The sequence below is a fragment of the Cenococcum geophilum genome (genome assembly GCF_001692895.1).
Source record: "Cenococcum geophilum 1.58 unplaced genomic scaffold K441scaffold_39, whole genome shotgun sequence".
NCBI classification, from domain to species: Eukaryota; Fungi; Ascomycota; class Dothideomycetes; order Gloniales; family Gloniaceae; genus Cenococcum; species Cenococcum geophilum.
Genome location: NW_027137597.1, coordinates 1,273,220 through 1,290,826, shown reverse-complemented (window position 1 = coordinate 1,290,826; position 17,607 = coordinate 1,273,220). Strand labels below are relative to the sequence as shown.

General features: G+C 41.6%; 2 protein-coding genes across 2 annotated transcripts; both read right to left on the bottom strand.

Moving 5' to 3' along the window:
• Positions 1-655: 655 nt before the first annotated feature.
• On the bottom strand, positions 656-3,170 carry K441DRAFT_664780 (nucleolar GTP-binding protein-like protein). Its single transcript, XM_067649401.1, has 6 exons — positions 2,996-3,170; positions 2,836-2,937; positions 2,737-2,770; positions 2,399-2,677; positions 961-2,335; positions 656-909 (listed from the first exon to the last, which is right to left on the bottom strand). Exons 1-6 carry the CDS (start codon positions 3,123-3,125, stop codon positions 868-870), a joined length of 1,962 nt encoding a protein of 653 aa, XP_067500976.1. The 5' UTR covers positions 3,126-3,170; the 3' UTR covers positions 656-867.
• Positions 3,171-4,524: 1,354 nt separating this feature from the next.
• Positions 4,525-5,296, bottom strand: K441DRAFT_688932 (mitochondrial import inner membrane translocase-like protein subunit tim23; the record flags this gene model as incomplete). The annotated part of the gene is made up of 3 exons (XM_067652248.1): positions 4,525-4,548; positions 4,603-5,230; positions 5,289-5,296. 3 exons carry the CDS (start codon positions 5,294-5,296, stop codon positions 4,525-4,527), a joined length of 660 nt encoding a protein of 219 aa, XP_067500975.1.
• Positions 5,297-17,607: the final 12,311 nt, after the last annotated feature.

Sequence of the window (17,607 nt, the reverse complement as noted above, 5' to 3'; positions counted from 1 at the left end):
GATCATCGCATTCCATGAGGTAGGAGATATCTGGTCCATGCCGAACCCTGACTACGAGATGTCCCAATGACTGATACAACGGTTTTAACAGGCTCTCAGTCTAGAACCCAGATCCCGATATTAGGCTTCGAAAGTGCGCACGTCGTTGGCGGTCCTTGGTTTCGTTAAGACACCACTTTTCAAAGGAGAGATGAGCCAATCCCACTTCCTTATGCCACTGATGCATGTCGATACTGTGGGCGATGCCATAATCGATACGCTGTATGCCGGTTTTGGTAATACTCTGCCCTATCCAGGGATGCTGGCGTACTTGACTTGGGGTATGAGTCTTGCTGTTCTATAAAAGGGTGTTTTGAGATGGAAGGTTGCTAATCAAGAACAGAGAGGTGCACCCGAGTGGATTTTAAAGGAAGACAGAGCATTGGCCAAGCCCCTGGAAAGCTTAAGGCCTAGGACGAGTATTACGGCCTAAAGTCTTTATTACAGGTTCAATAGAAAGAGGGCAGGCTCGCAAATATCTTGGGGACGTCGGTCTGTGATCTCAGAGGACATAAACTGTAGCTTCCCTTCAACTTTTGTTAGCTGGCAAGGATATACTTGAAGAATAAGGTCTAACCCAAAATTCTTGTTGTTGGCATAACCTAGAGGTTAGCTGCACGCTAATGCGCAAATGTATCAAAGCCGGGAGGAAGCTTTCATATGATGATTCCTTATATAGACAAATTATGAAACCCTGAAACTCATCTGTCACGAGATGCATGGTCCTGAACGCCAGTTTTGTTGATATCACCCTATCATCTACTAACACCATTGAAGAAACCGATTCATAGCAACAGGTAGCATGCCATATGTCTGCAGCAAGCCCACTTATCGCCTGTTCGTCTTGCCCATACCACGCTTTCCTGTGACCTAATTCAAATATTAGTAACGCGCATTAAAAATCACTAGGAGGATACTCACCAAGTGCTTCGTCAAAGCACCTGTAGTATGCCTATCGGCCTCACCCTGCCTGGCCATCCTATTCATCTTCTTCTGACTCAGTTTAGCGAGCCTCTCCGCTTTCGTCCTTGCAGCCTCGTTTGTGACGCCGTCATCCCTTCTGTTCGTGCTCTGACTCCTGCCTCTACTCTTCGCTCGCTCAAATGCAGATTTGGGCGTATCGATATCCATCGCATCTCCGTCTGTAGCTTCCGAACGCCCGCGCAAAAAGCTCCTGCCTCGGCTTTGGCTCCGTGCCCTTGCGTCTAGAGAAGTGGTGTCGTATCCGAGACTGCCGAGGTGAGACTCCATTTGGGACAATTTCTTCGCCTTCGCAGTTCTTGGGATTACTGCCCGGTTCTTCAAGCTCTTCCTCATCTTTGCTTCATTCCTAATGAGCTGCCTCTTCTCTCTGATCAGCTCGGCCTTATACCTGATTTCTGCCTCCTCGGCATCCTCCAAGTCCTCCTCAGACTCGTAGTACCCTTCGGCCTCTAATTTTTCCTCCTCTTCTTCCAGCGCGGTGAGTTTGGCTTCGATATCCGGGTCGATGAAGTCATACACGTTTTTGCCATTGAAAACCTCAGGAACACGATCTTCTTTCCACTCTGGATCGTCTAGGATGTAGTTTTTGTGAAGGTTAATGTTGTACACGCCGGCGCCGCCGTTTTCTTCTTCGATGTCGCGCTCCAGCTTCGGTCTATTCGGGTCTGATTTGTCGTATTTCATCTTATTCCTCGCCACATCCGGAATGAAAACTTCACGCGTAACACCGCCCATCGGCTGAGCCACATGGATCCTCCTGAGCAAGTCGCCTAATCGTCCTGTCACCTCTCCAGAGCTGTTTGTCCCAGCTTTCAGCTTCTCAGCATTGCGGACCGCAAGTAGACGGTCGCATGCTGCGTTGCGGACGTTCATGAGGCCTTCCGTCGTTGTGCAGGAGAGCTGGAGAAGCTCGACTTCGCCAGACTTCAGCATCCCCTGTAGCTTCTCTTGTGTTTCTGCATCTAGGTCTTCCGGACGCATTATGTCGATCTTGTTGATGACTACAAATACTAGCTTATTTGCGAAGAGCGGCCTGATACTGTGGAAAAGGTCGATTTGCGCGGATACCGAGTAGCCACACTGCTCAGAGAGGTCCATGAAATATAGAATAGCGGAGCGTAAATGTGCGATAGCGGTAATAGATTGCATTTCAATTGTGTTCATTTCTTCGAGAGGGTGGTCAAGGATTCCTGGGGTATCAATGGCTTGGAAACGGAGCATTTTGTAGTCGAAGTGGCCGACAAAAAGAGACTTGGTCGTGAACGCATAGGGCTGGATATCAACATCCGCTCTCGAGATGTTCTTCAAGAAACTTAGAGTGGTCTTAGTATATTTGCCTAACAAGTTTCGTGCGCAAAACGTGAGATCTACTTACGATGACTTGCCCACATTAGGATATCCGCAAATCAGCAGCGTCCGGGTGTTGGGGTCAATAGAAGGTAGACGTCCCAGATGCTGTCGAACTTGCTCCAAGTACACCAGCGGGTCCTTCAACCTCTTGCATATTGTTGCCATCCGACCCAGTGCAGCGCGCTTGAGCTGCTTGCACTGGAATAAGGATTGTCCATATTTGAGAAGCCTAACATAATCGCGGGCGACTGCTTCTATAAGAGATTTCGCAGTTGAGAGTTGACCGAGGGCGATTCGGAAATGGCTACAAATTATCCAAGTTAGCCACTGTATGTTTCTGGATCGGAAAAGCTGATCACATACTCGGCATCATAAAGAGTATTAAGTAAATCTCTGTCTGATATACCACCCTGGTTAGTTACATCGTTTAAGTAATTATTCTCGCCATCTTGAGGTCCTTACGAAATGGATGTATGTCTTGTAGTCGCGGGAATGCTTCGAGTGTTGCTGAAAGACGCTCTGAGAAGGTTTCTGCAGTATATTTGACTTTGCGAGTGTAGAAAGCTGTAGTAATATCCTGGATTAGCACTTCCATATACAGTATGGTAGGAAACGGTCGCACCTCGAATTCTGCTGATCTTGAAACCGGCGCGAATCTGCGTGGGTAGTCGTCGCTGAGTTCTACTGAGGACAATATCCAAAAACTCCTGGGAGGTTGGCACCACTGGAATGTCCTTCCACGTGGTCTTCATGTTCGCTGGTGGTGGGTAGTTTGGACGGTATATTGAAGGCGAGCTGCCATATCGATAGCGGCACAAAAAAATTTGGTGGAGTTCGCTAAAAAGTTCGGTGCCAAGATTAAATAGGCTGGCTTGGCACTCAGGGAAACCTCGTCCGCCCCGCTATCACATCTTCCTGTAGGTAGCCATGCTTGACGACGAATATGAAACAAGCCCGCCATCTAAGCTCAACAATAATTTAGTGGAAGTGTAAGTTGCTCTTGGCAATACAATGTTAATACGAGCCGATAATGCTGCGACGGCGAGGTAGTGGGTTCTAGAAAAGAGCCTTGTTGTTACCTTCTTTGTCTGACTTTGTTACTGTATTGATGATATTTACTCGTCCTTTTCTTTTGATGGCTACGGCCGTTTCATTAAGTAAACATTTGTTTGATTCTCCATATGCAGTCAGAAGAAGTACGCTCTACACCATCAAATGTCTTTTGTACACTGCCATCATCCGCGACCCGAGCTTCGGTCCGCTATACTTTCATCGGAGATGACATTGGCGCGAACCCAGGAGTTCTTGCCGAGAATTCTTGGCCCTTCGGACAGACCTTACATTTCGTACTCCTGTGAATCGTCCTTTTGCTCCCCTTGAGCCAACCTATCCCTTCGACCAAGACTTCTATGCCTGCTCTTGATTCACCGATCTCATAGCCCTCATAGCCCTCATTTTCCTCGAAGTGCTCATGCTAGCTGCTTTCGTGCTCTTTCTGCTTAACGCAGCGGGAGGCTTCCTCGGCATATCATACCTCCTACGTAGCAAGTTGTTCATTGAGTAAGTTTTTACCGTGGCACCCTCTGCACTACTCCTTCGTTTAGCATTCTGGAAAGCCGCTATAGAGGTCTGGATCTTGCGTAGTACGATAAAGAGAAGAGTAACGTACATGGAACGTAAAGGATGACAAGTAGCTAGTAAAGCAGTGAAATATGCACTGAGAGTAGGACTGATACGCGGGCTAATCGCCTACGCAATCCTCCTAACTTTCGAGATCGCAGGGCCAAATGCGTTATTTCCTGATAATTAGGTATTCCACATTCATGATCCTACACTACACAGCTCTACGCCTCCTCCATCTTCGCGTGTAATCATGCCTAATCGATGCCTCTATGCAATAAACAGGCCTGCTGATGTTTCTTCAGCAGCCTATCCCCACCTTTCTATGATACACTCAAAACACCCGTGAGGAGAGGGGAGATCCATGTATGAACAATGTAATAGAAAAAGACGCTAATGGCGAGGTGCGCGCAAACCTGAAACCCCCAAAGTAACCCCAAACCCTGTTCCGAAAGGAGAAAATAGCCAATCAGATAAAGTGGAAAGCTTCATATCGCAGCCCAAACCCGGGGGAATGCTATAATCGTTATTCTAGAAGAAAACGCGTCTCGTCACCTAAAGTAAAAGTCAGCCCGCGATCCCTCCAGCAAATGTAGAAAATAAGCATACCGCCCACGCCCCCGCCGCGCTCGCTACAATGCCTCCCGAAACCATCATTGGCTTGACGCCCCTCGTGCTCTTGAAAATCATACCGCTCAACGCACCCGCCACCACGCTGTTCGTAAAATCGTGTTTTCCCCTGTAGTACCCGATCGTCGAGTTAACCCCATTATATACCATCGCGACTACGCCGGCCGAGTTCCCTAGAAACGGCCCGCGCCGCGTCACAGCGTTGAGCACACTATTCAGCCGTAGCCGCGGGCTCGCTGTCGGACTTGTTTTCTGCAACCCTTCTGCGAGCCCCCATGCGCCGCCGATTGTCAGCGCCGTGAGGTATGTCACGCCGGTTCCATAACATAGGTCGTCGCTCCAGCCTCGGGATGGCAGCACAGAGCGTGAGCCGGGAAGGTCGCTCAGGACACTCTCTTCGAGGGTTAGGTAGTCGAGAGTGCCTTGGTTCAGGCCCGCGAGCGGATGTAGTAGCGCTGGGTCGGTCAAGAAGGATGAGACGTCTTGTGCGGATGTAGGGTCGAATGGTGTGGGTGTGAAAGAGTCCCGTGAGTCGAGGGTGCCGGTGGGGTTGGGCGAAGTGGTTGTGGGCGGCGAGCTGGATTTATGGCCGGTTAGGGTGTCCCATCTGTGCAGCAGGTTAGTTGGAATGTTAAATTGGTTGAGAGAGGAGAATTTGGACGCACATCGTCATCTTGAAAGAGGTGGAGGTTGGTGATGTTGATGGCGGTAGGGTTTCTCTCCGAGGCGCTAAGTCGCCTTCTGAAGCTTCCCCGCGACTTCCAATGGCGTAGATTTACTGAGGGAGGAGGTTGAGGAGAAGGCGGTGGCCGTGGAGGACAGCACTTGGGATAGTGGTGGTAGTAAGAGGCGTCGTATTGATATTCACTGGCCGTAAATTTCTGAGCAAGGAGTGATGATTCGACTGACGACGCACGGACCTCGGGACTTCGGGTTGAGACACCTCTACTATTTACCTCAGTGAGCCCAGACGTGATTTTTTTGGCTAGCGTCGGAATAACAGCTACGCCGTCTTCCTTCTTGAGTTTTGTTAAAAAGCATAAGCAAAATCCAACAAATACCCGTGACGTTTTGGTTTCGTAAACTCAACCAACACCACCTCGCTAGCTAGGTGGCTGCCAGCACGGTGCACAGCCCACCAAGGAACCCAGAAAATCACGATATATTCACTACTTATTTTTATAAGGCCCTCGCCGTACTACAATTCCGTTGGCCTTATTGTAGGCCCTTATAACATTACGTGTATCTATCTCTTTACGCTTCTAGGCCTTAATTACCTTATTAGCAGCCCTTTTCTTAAGCTTCTTTAGCTTCTCTTATGTATCCTACAACACTAAGAGTTCAGAATTCTCTATAGTATTGCACCTATCTTGTATATAAAGTACGCCTCCCGTTTAAAGTAACTGCCGAGCATCCTTTTATATATCCTTATGCTTCTACGCTATAGCAGTAGTGCGTAATAAGTCTCTATATACAGCCTTAGCTGCAACCGCAATTGCTAGGCTACTATATATAAACTTTTCGTGCAGAATATACTATATATCTTCGTCCTCCTCCTAATCTAGTAGATTAGCTAGTACTATAAGCGTACGCGCATAAGCTAGTGTCTCTAAAAGGTAATTTTCTATAAAACCTACATCTATAGGCGTTATTACCCGTGGTAATAGCATTTAAATTTGGCTAAGTATAATAGTAGGATTAAAAGGAATTAGCCCTAATTTTACCTAGGCGCTTAGTGTTACGGACGCTTTAAGTACGATATTACGACTACTTGGGGAAGAGTTAGAAGAAGCTAGTTAGTTAATATAAGCACGGTCCAGGATAGAGCCGGTAGAACTATATAATGAGGAATAGTAACTAAGGTTATATAATATGCTACGTAAAGAACAAGAGAAATAAGAGGAACTTACGTACCTTACGTACTATACGTACATTACGTATAAAGAGAATTTCTTAGGAGTACGGTCGTGTATTTAAAGGACTACAGTCCCTACCTAGATAGTTCCTTCTTTGTAGTAATTCTTAGAATATAATTAGAGTTAATCTGTTAGGCAACCACTCCACTAGTTATTATTACGTTGTTGACTTCCTTGTATTACTTACACACCTAGCCTATTAACAGAACCTATTGTAGTACCCGCTACAAGGTTCCGTTACACAATTACTACCTAGTTACGGTATTAAGAAGTTAAACAACATGCCACTAAAAGCAGCCACCATAACGCCATTAACGGCAGCAATAACCTTAGGATTAGGTAACGATACTAGTATAGCAGATAATAACTCGCAACTAGTCACAGTCAAACAGTTATAGGCGATAGTTAATTAGTTAATAGATAATAACACGGCACTTAAAAATAGGGTTAATAGAATAGAAGTAGCTAAGGTTAAGTTACCTTTAATTAAACAATTCTTAGGAGAAAGATTAAAGCTTAAAGGATTCCTTACGCAAATACACTTTAAAGTTACATAAAAAGGAGCAAAATTGGCGACACCTATGGATTAAGTAGCGTACGTAGGATTGTTCTTAATGGGGAGGGCACTTAAATGGTTTAAACCTTACCTTATAGAGATATAAGACAACGGTATAACAACTACTAATTAGGAAGTACGATATATATTTATAAGCTAGACTGGATTCGCGGAATAATTAATATAGATATTCGGGGACCCGGAAGTAATAACTACGGTAGTCGCAGACTAAAACTCCCCTTGGCGGAATCCGACTCGGTTAGTCAGCATCGCCGCTCTACTCAGGCGCCAAGCACCCTCAACTCACCCGCTACTTAGGCTACTCACCCTCCCGCTTAGGTCATGCTTAGGCTACTTAGTTACGTTACTGCTCCTCTATCTTATTAACTAATTATGCCTTAAAAGTACTACGTCCTTACTGATGTAAATTATTAACTCTACACAATAATTTTAAGGGCTGTGTTTTAGGCCCACAGGTTCCTAAAACTAGGCCCCCCTTAAAATAGAGCATTCGCCCGTCCTAAGCTGCGTCTATATATAACATAGCGTCCCCAAAGGTATTAGTTAAAGAGGAGGTGCCTTATCTCTTGCTATAAGATCTCCTCTAGTCGCGCCCGTTCGCTCCATTCTACCTACTTACCACTTAATTTCCATCCTATCTTCTCTCTCTTTCTCCTTTTATCTGCTATTCCGCAGCTCGCCAGTCCACTCCTACAAGCTCGTCTTTATATTCCTCTTCCCTTCCTTCTTTACCTTAGCTTCTACTTACCTTGTCCGTTTCTCTATTAAATACTAAAAAAGAAGAACCCTTGCGAGTTCCTTACCGCAGTAAGGGTAAAGGGCTTTAACCAAAGTAGAGAGGGTATAGATAGTAGTAAAGTTTAAAAGCGTCTTAAGCTAAAGATAGAGAAAGCTTATCTTAGAAAGGTAGAGCTATAGTACTAGTAAGTTATAATTAGCGTACTATAGCGGTCGGATTCTATCCTACTCTAACCCTTTACTAAATAGATTCGCTAAAGAAAATCCTAGTTCTTCTCTATATAACCTAAAATCCTTAAAAGATTTTATTAAGAATATAGCATATAGTATTAATGGCGTTAAGGATAATCTAACAGCAGCCTTAGATACTATTAGCTAGTACTAAAAAGATTTTATAACTAGCTGGCGTTATATTAATACCGCAATACCCATAAATATAACCCTCTTTATTATAAATATATATTTCATCTATATTTTCCTATTTTCTCCTTATTAGAGTTCTAATTTTATTTAGTTTATTAAAGGCCCGCTAGCTAATAAACTAAAAATACCTAGGAAAAAAAGGCTAAGAAGGTTTATAACTAAGAACTACTTTATTTATTTAGAAAGGCAGCTATAAATAGTAGATTGGGTTGCGTATAAATAACTAGTAATAAGAGTAAATAGGCCGTCGAAATCGGACTCTGCACCTGTACGTGGTGACGGCTACGAACCTGGTCTTCGAAGTTCAGATCCAGAGCCAACGCAGAGACGTCGCATAGCGTGCGGACAGGACCGGTGGTGGTTGTGGGCGTTGAGGGCGGTGGTGAGAAATTTTCGGATGGTGAGATCTTAAAAACCACTACTGTTGGCTCTCTACAATGCGATGACTACTACGTTCTCCTATCCAGGGCACCTGTACGATCCAACATGGATACGCGGTATTCGATATTATCCCCCGTCCCCCAGTAGAAAGCATCGACGACCTTATATTAATAAATAAGTAAACGCGAACAAACGAACGAACGAGCAAATATACGGCCCCTCCTAACCCCTAGGGCGATCGCCCGCGGAGCATGCGGTTACTCGCCATACTGCCGTAATACTACTGAAAGCGGCAGCTGGATAACCCCGTACGGTTTTCCTTGTCTCCTCTCGACGGAGTGGTGCCCTTAGAGAGGGCCTAGTGACTAGGGCCTAGGCACAAAAGATACCCAGATATACACACACATCCCGCTTTCGTCTTTTAGTATTAGGATGGTAGAACGGATAAATCCCCCTTACGCCTTCGATAGGCCTTAGGGGGGGGGAGGCATGGCGTATATGGCAATGGTTAACAAGAGATAGTATATAGGGGGTGGTTAAGATACGGGGCATAACTACAAGCATAAGCACAGCAATCGAACGGCAAGGCCTAGCTAGGACGTAGTGAACCCTAGCTTTGGATAAGCCAAAGAAGGAAGCAGTGGTTCCTAAGGAGTTCGAATCATCCAAGGAGGACAGGACGTAGCCGTAGGCCCGCAGGGCCGCCGCTACGGACGGACATGGCAAAACAGGGGTTTTTCATCCTACTGAGGTGGCTTATAGGGTTTTTCCGTCCCCTATATCAACAAGGGTTTTCTTCTTGTCAATTTATAAGTTTCCCTTGTGTACAGAGTAGTCTGCGTGGGCCTAGATAGGATCCGTATCAGACATTAATTAAAGAACTTACTAATAAGAGTAAATAATTAGGCAGACCTTATAGCTATTATTTATTCTTCCGCGCGAGTTGGTAAATATATTAAGTCTAGCTATTAAGCGGGTTTTAGCTAGGGTTTACACTATAAGGTAAGGAAACCCCCCCCTTCCCCTCCCTAATATATATATATATATAGCGTAGTAGGCAAATAGATTAACTTAGTTATAATATAAGATATAACTTTTGTAGTATTTCGCAATAAGTATAAAAACGCAGAGTTTGCTATTTAAATTATTTAAAATACTAAAAACATAACCACAATATTAGACAAAAGGTAAGCGCTAGGTTACTTAGCCTATTAATTTAAGCGGCGGTTTTAATTCTTATATTAGTAGGCCAGAACACTCTCTATATAAGGGTATAATATTAATACCTCTTATTTATAGCCCTATACTCCTAATACTGGCCATACTTATTACAGTAAAGGTATTTAGGGACTATAATACTATTAAAGAGCTCCTTAATATAGTACCACCGAAGGGGGAGATACTTTATTTATAATGGAAAGAAAGTATACTTAATATACCTTTCTTTAAGAGCATATCCATAAGACAGAAAATTAAGAAGGTAAACGCATTTAGCTTCCGCCTTAAAGCGCTAGGCATCTACACAGAATACCCTTAGCCGCCTATAATTTACAACTTTAGGGTAGAGGATTTATACTAGATTAGTATATATCTAGTTATTCCTTCTATCTTTAGGCTACTTACTAATTAATTTCTGGTAAAGACAAGCTATATTTAGCCGCTTAAAAAATAAAGCACGCTAGGTAGAGAGATTTAAATACGTTTAATAATTACTATATACCCAATAATAGTGGTATAGATAGCTAGGCGAGCTACTTCCGCACCAAACTATGTAGCATTATTAATAACTTCTTCCGCGGTTTATCTCTTCCTTATAACCTAAAACTATAGCAATCTCTTTTAGCGGAGAAGCAGTATAAATTTAAGAATAGCTTAAAATATATTAATATAGAGAAGGAGATTGCCGCTTTAAAAGGGAAGAAGGATATAAACTCTATAACCTATTAAACGAAGCTTTATACGCAGAAATACAAACTAACTACTAAAGAACTCTATAAGTAGTAGAAGGTGCAGCTATATAGACCAGATATTAATAGTAAGGATAATACCTTACCATACTATTACTAGACTATATTTAACCGAACTTAATTTCTTATACCTAAACGGGACCGCCTTACATATTTTTTTTTTAAGGTCGCTACCTTATAAAGCCCTATAGGTCTTAGCGCTCTCCGCGACATAGTTACGCTATATTAAAAGGATACTAAAGTAGAGTTTTAACTAGGCTTAGAGCTAGAGAAGTACTATTACTCTAACTTAACAGGCTAGCGGAAGACAGCTTAATCTCCGCTCGGCGATATAAAGATAAAAACCACTTACGATTAGAGGTATATATACAATGTCACGGCACTGACCTGACGCGTTGTTATGGCTCGTGTACGCGTATACATGAGCACGGACCTGACCCCTGAGCGACACGTATATATACCGCCTCACCTCCTACATAGATCCTCACACGACATCGTTTGTCAATCATATACAGTCACCTCGTACATCGTACCTTGACAGTCCGCACGTACTGTGACATACAACTACTATAAAAAGAGGTACAATGGCTTTTTTAAGTTATACTTCTAATATAACTAGTGGATTTTTAGGGAAGTATAATAAAGCGACCACTATAAAGCGTATCTAGACAACCGTAAAACACTTCCTATTTAATACGACCCTCTTATATATAATAGGGTGCTTACTACTACCGGCTACTATCCTTTCTACCTTAGTAGTACTACGCTAGCTACGGTATAAATATATTAATTCCTAAAACGGGCTATATAGAAAGAGCATATTTATAGGTATATAGAAACCCTAAATAAGAGTAAACCGCTAAATTGCCCTTACCTAGGTTTACAATATAGGGCAATATTTAATTTAGTTAGGAAGCTAAAATTCCATCTCTAAAATATTTATTGCCTTAACTTTATTAAGGAACTAAAATCACTAAAAAGATTAAAAGAAGACTGTAAGATAGAAATATAGCTAGCTAAAGTTAAGAGGCAGAGGTCCAGCTATAAGAAGGAATTAAGTATAGGTAATAAAGCTCTAGCTAAAGTAGGATACGGTTTTATTAATAAGATAATAGAAAGTATTAGCTAATACCCGTCTAACAGATCTATAACACCCTTAAGCTATTTAATATTAGATTTCGGTAGTTATATAAGTAGTAGCTAAACTAAGAACGGAAGTTTTTCTAATACCAACACCCCGCCGCTATCTATGTGCAGTAGAATACCTAAGAAAATTAACCCTAGATTTCTCCCTTAAGTAGTAACCCGGAGTAGTATAATATTTAAGCATAATATAATTAATATAGTAGACCTTATAAACCCTAGTAAAGATAGAACGCTTGCTCTAAATTAAAAAGATTCTAATATAACTTTAACTTCGCGTACGTATTAATAACTAACGGCTAAGATTATTACGTCTAACTAGGGTATAGATTATCTTATATACGTAAGAGATATAGAGGACTATTTAACTATTAAAGCCTTATTTTACGGCGTAAAACTAAAAAACTTAACCAATGCTACTCTAAGCTTAGGATATATAGAGATTAAGAAGTAGGAGTATAGCGCTCTAAACGCTCTAGTTATTCTTAATAGTGCTAATTTACTTAGCCCTAGGTATATTAATTCCAGCATAACCCCTTATAATATATACTTAGGATATACCTCTACTTTTAATCTATAGATTAATAGCCTCATCGGCAAAATATGGTACCCTACCAATGGCCTCAATGGTTGGTGGTTGACGCAATTGGCGCGCAGTTGAGGGCATTTGGCAACTCGACCGACTAGCCTATATCGTGTTTTTTTGACACGCAGCCTGCGCGCAGTCTGCGCGCAACCTGCGCGCAACCTGCGCGAAACCTGCCAGCAATCTGCGCATTTGGCAACCACAATTATATTTACCTCTTTTATACTAATAGCATATTTTAATAAATAAAAGCTACTTTTAGGCTATTTATAAGGCTAGTAAAATAAATATTATTTTAGATAATTTAATATAATATAGCAATGGTTCTCTTCTACCTATTCTACCTATTGACTTACCTACCTACCTATCTACCTACCTACCTACATCGCCTACTGTCTACATTGCCCTACCTGTCTGCCTCGCCTACATATCTGCATTGCCTACCTGTCTATATCGCCTACCTGTCTGCATCGCCTACCTATCTGCATCGCCTACCTGTTTACATTGCCTACCTATCTACATCGCCTACCTATCTGCATTGCCTACCTGTCTGCATCGCCCTACCTGTCTGCATCGCCTACCTATTTGCATCTGCCTACCTATCTATATCTGCCTACCCGTCAGCATTTACTTACCTGTCTGCATCTGCTTGCCTATCTGCATCTAATTACCAGTCTGCATCTGCCTACCTGTCAGCATCTGCCTACCCGTCAGCATCTCCCTGTTTGTGCCTACCTGTCTATGCTGCCTTGATTCGATCGATCGATTAAATCGTTTATAGTGTTCGCTGGCTAGTCGTTGTTCGTCTGGCTCTGGCGGACGGTCTTCTGGTTCTGGCGACGGTCGTCCTAGTTCCTGGTAACGGTCGGTCTGGTTCTAGCGACGATCGTCTGGTTTCTGGCGACGGTCGTCTAGCTCTGGCGACGGTCGTCTGGCGACGGTTGTGTGGTTCTGGTAACGGTCGTCTGGCTGGCGACGGTTGTCTAGTTCTGGCGACGGTCGTCTAGCGCTGGCAACGGTCGTCTGGTTCTGGCGACGGTCGTCTGGCTCTGGCAACGGTCGTCTAGTTCTAGTAACGGTCGTCTAGCTGGCGACGGTCGTCCTGGTTCTGGCGACGGTCGTCTAGTTCTGGCGACGGTCATCTGGCTCTGGCAACGGTCGTCTGGTTCTGGTAACGGTCCGTCTGGCTGGCGACGGTCGTCTGGTTCTGGCGACGGTCGTCTGGCGCTGGCAACGGTCGTCTGGTTCTGGCGACGGTCGTCTGGCTCTGGCAACGGTCGTCTGGTTCTTGGCGACGGTCGTCTGGCTCTGGCAACGGTCGTCTGGTTCTGGTAACGGTCGTCCTGGCTGGCGACGGTCGTCTGGGTTCTGGCGACAGTCGTCTGGTTCTGGCGACGGTCGTCTGGTTGGCGATGGTCGTCTAGTTCTGGTAACGGTCATCTGGTTCTGGCGACGGGTCGTCTAGTTCTAGCAACGGTCCTCTGCTGGCTGCCGTTCTGGTGCCTCCCTAGGTAGGGGAGGATATAAAGGAAGGAAGGAAGGGTAAAAAATAAGGTGGTTACATAGGGTAGAGGCACGTGTAGAGGCTATCGGGGAATATAGCGGGGACCCGATGCAGAAGCTTCGTTGTAGAGCCTCTGTACGCCAGAGCTTCGCGCAGAGCCTCGTGCAGAGCCTCTGTACGCAGAGCTTCTCGCAAGAGCCTCCGTGCAGAGCCTCTGTAACGCAGAGCTTCGCGCAGAGCCTCGCGCAGAGCCTCGTGCAGAGCCTCGTGCAGAGCTTCGTGCAGAGCTTCGTGCAGAGCTTCGTGCAGAGCTTCGTGCAGAGCTTCGTGCAGAGCTTCGTGCAAGAGCCTCTGTACGCAGAGCTTCGTGTAGAGCCTCGGTGAAGAGCCTCTTATGCGAAGCTTCGTGCAGAGCTTTGTGCAGAGCCTCTATGCGCAGAGCTTCGTGCAGAGCCTCTGTACGCAGAGCTTCGTGTAGAGCCTCGTGCAGAGCCTCCAAGTAATAAGACTATAAGATTGTATGAGATTGTATGAGATTGTATAAGATTGTATAGGATTATATATAATAGTTAAATATATAGTATATAACTTTACCTTAATCGCACGTTAAGAAATATACAGTTAGCTTTTAAAGTTGTTAAGTAGGTTAACTACATGTTAAGTTAGTTAAATTATATATTAAGTAGGTCAATTGCGTGTTAAGTTAATTAAATTATATATTAAGTAGGTCAACTGCGTGTTAAGTTAGTTAAATTGTATGTTAAGTAGGTCAACTGCGTATTAAGTTAGTTAAATTATATGTTAAGTAGGTTAACTGCGTGTTAAGTTAGTTAAATTGCATATTAAGTAGGTTAACTGCGTGTTAAGTTAGTTAAATTATATGTTAAGTAGGTTAACTGCGTGTTAAGTTAGTTAAATTGTATATTAAGTAGGTTAACTGCGTGTTAAGTTAGTTAAATTGCATGTTAAGTAGGTCAACTGTGTATTAAGTTGGTTAAATTGCATGTTAAGTAGGTTAACTGCGTGTTAAGTTAGTTAAATTGCATGTTAAGTTGGTCAATTATATGTTAAGTTGGTTAATTGCGTGTCGAGTTGGTTAAATTGTATATCAATTACGCGAAACGCGAAAACCAAAGTCTACTTGAATCTCATCCTGCGAATATTTTCCCGATGCTACTATTACTAGCCAAATACACCAAGGGTAATATTGGAGAATTAACCTCTATATAAGCTATTTGAGATATTGGCCTACTTACCCCTATAAACGCGGAGGATAATCAGTTCACCGTTAAACGGCTAGTCGAAAAGCGCGTCCGCTAAATTAGTAGACGTAGGAAAATCCAATATCTAGTTAAGTAAAAAGGTTATCCTAATAGCGAAAACACTTAGGAAGATAAGATAGATATATATAATAATTTAATTAAGGCCTTTAAAGCCCGGAAGCGCCTCAGCGTCTTAGAATAACCGTGGCCGGGGTCCAAGAGATTATCGTTTAATTACTACTCTCACTCCCTGCTAGGCTTAAGGTCAAGCCTATTATAATTAGACGGATACATTAGGCACTATTTTCTATTATAATTTTTTTCCCTTTTCCTTTAACTTTTAACTTTGTTAAGGATACTTTAAGAATACCTTTAATAGTTATAGTTATAGTTTACCAATAGAGATTTACGCCCCTAACTATGTCCTTACTATATAGACTAGAGTTCTTAAATTCTAAATAATAAGAATTAATACAGTAATACGGGCCTACGCTAATTTTAGTATTACTACCACTTGCCTCTTAAAAATGTTGCGCTATTATCTTTCCTATAGTATATATTAGTTATACTATAAATAGAAGGTTCCTAGAAAAGGGACCCTATTTAAAATAAGTATCCTAGGACTAGTTCTAGGGTCCTAAATCGCATCTTATTAAAACCTATGTTATTTTTATACCAAGCTAAGCAGCCTTATATTACTTAGTTTAAATAAATAAATAAATCTTTTATTTGTATTTTTATGGATTATAGAGGTATAAACTAAAATGGCTTTAATATAATTGAGTAATATTAAACGCGGAAAGTAGAGGAACAAGTGCTAGAAGTAATTATTAAAACATATATATAAGACCGAGTAAGCTCTATTTAATTATAACTAACGCTTCTATAGGGAGTAAGTTAGGAATTATAATAGAGCCGTTATAAGTTCGTCTTATTCCTAGCCCAGACAATCCTTATATTTAGAAAGTGCTACTAGAAAAGGAGGAACTATTCTTAAGAATTTTTTAAAAAAATATAAGCGATTATTCTATTAGTGCTTATAAGGAATTATATAAAGGAGTTAATATAACCTTTAAGGCTATATAGGTTATAGCTACCGTAAAGATAAACTCTGCAAAAGCGCAAGGCGTTATAATATCAGTAAATATATATAAGATGTTTTAAATTATTAGGTTTTCTAACTTCTTATAGACATTAAACTACCTAGAGGTTAGCTTTAGTGCAAAAATTAATAAGCTGCGAATGGAAAATGCTAGGTTAGCCTAAGAGTTAAGTAAATTAAAAGATAAGATATCTATAGAGATAGAGCTTAGGTAGCAGGTAGAGGAAGAAGTAAGTTAGCTTAGGAATACTAACTAGCAACTTTAATAAGAGGCTTAAAACAGCGTAATAAAGTATATTTAAGGGCTTAATTTAATTGGGCTTCTATTAGAGGAGTTAAAAACCTAAGCGCCTCTAGGAGGTTGCGATATCTTTTATTAGGTTAAATCCCCAATCTAAGCCAGTAATTTAGATAGTTAAAAAATTTAAGTATTTAAAATTCGCTAAAAATAAGAGGTATTTAAAAGGTTATAAGAGCGAGCGAGTAAGTAAGTATATAAAGTAGGAATAAAAGAGTATAGAACAAAAAGCGTTCTTTTAGTTAAACTAAATATCCGTTTATCTTCGTCCTAGTTATACTAAGTATAAAAACTACCTTAAAAATATAATAAGTGATTAGGCGTTAGGCTTCGCGCTCTAACTTAAGAAAAAGATATATCCTTAACTTTAGACTAGCAAGTAGTTATAATTTATAAAGATTTTAGCTACTAATACTTTACCTAAGTATATACTTTCTAGGGCTTAATAACTTAAGCAAAACTCTCTCCTCGGAACTGCTATCATTGTATAGTAACGCTAATAACTTACTACCTAAATTAATATCATTATATAGACGTATAGTAATATTTAGGAATACGCCGTCTACGTTATTCCTGTTATTAAGTATTAAGTATTATAGTAGAGGTTTTTGGATTAAGGCACTTAATTCCGTTAGTTATTATTTATAGGCCTAATTAAAAACCCAATGAGAAAAACAATAGATGTGGGTTTTTAAACGGTTTTAGAGTATAGGCTAAGACCTAGTAAAGGCTATAGCCTATAGTAGGCGTTTAATAATAATAAAAATGTATATACTAATAATTAGAGATGTTATTAGTTAATAAGGAGACGAGATAGTATAATATATATATATTTCTAGCATAGATTTTATAAAATTATCTAATAATATTAATTTATAAAAAAAATAGAAAGGGCCTAATTCTGGGCCCCCGTTACATCACTATAGGTTAGCTATTTTTATATTACTTAGGACTATTTTTAGGACTAAAAGTTCTTATATAAGTATTAAAAGAATTTATATAGAAACTAGCCTATTCCTATTTTAATATAACTAGTTTTAAAGCATTCTCTTAAAGTCTATTATCCTCTTACTATAGTAAAGGGAGG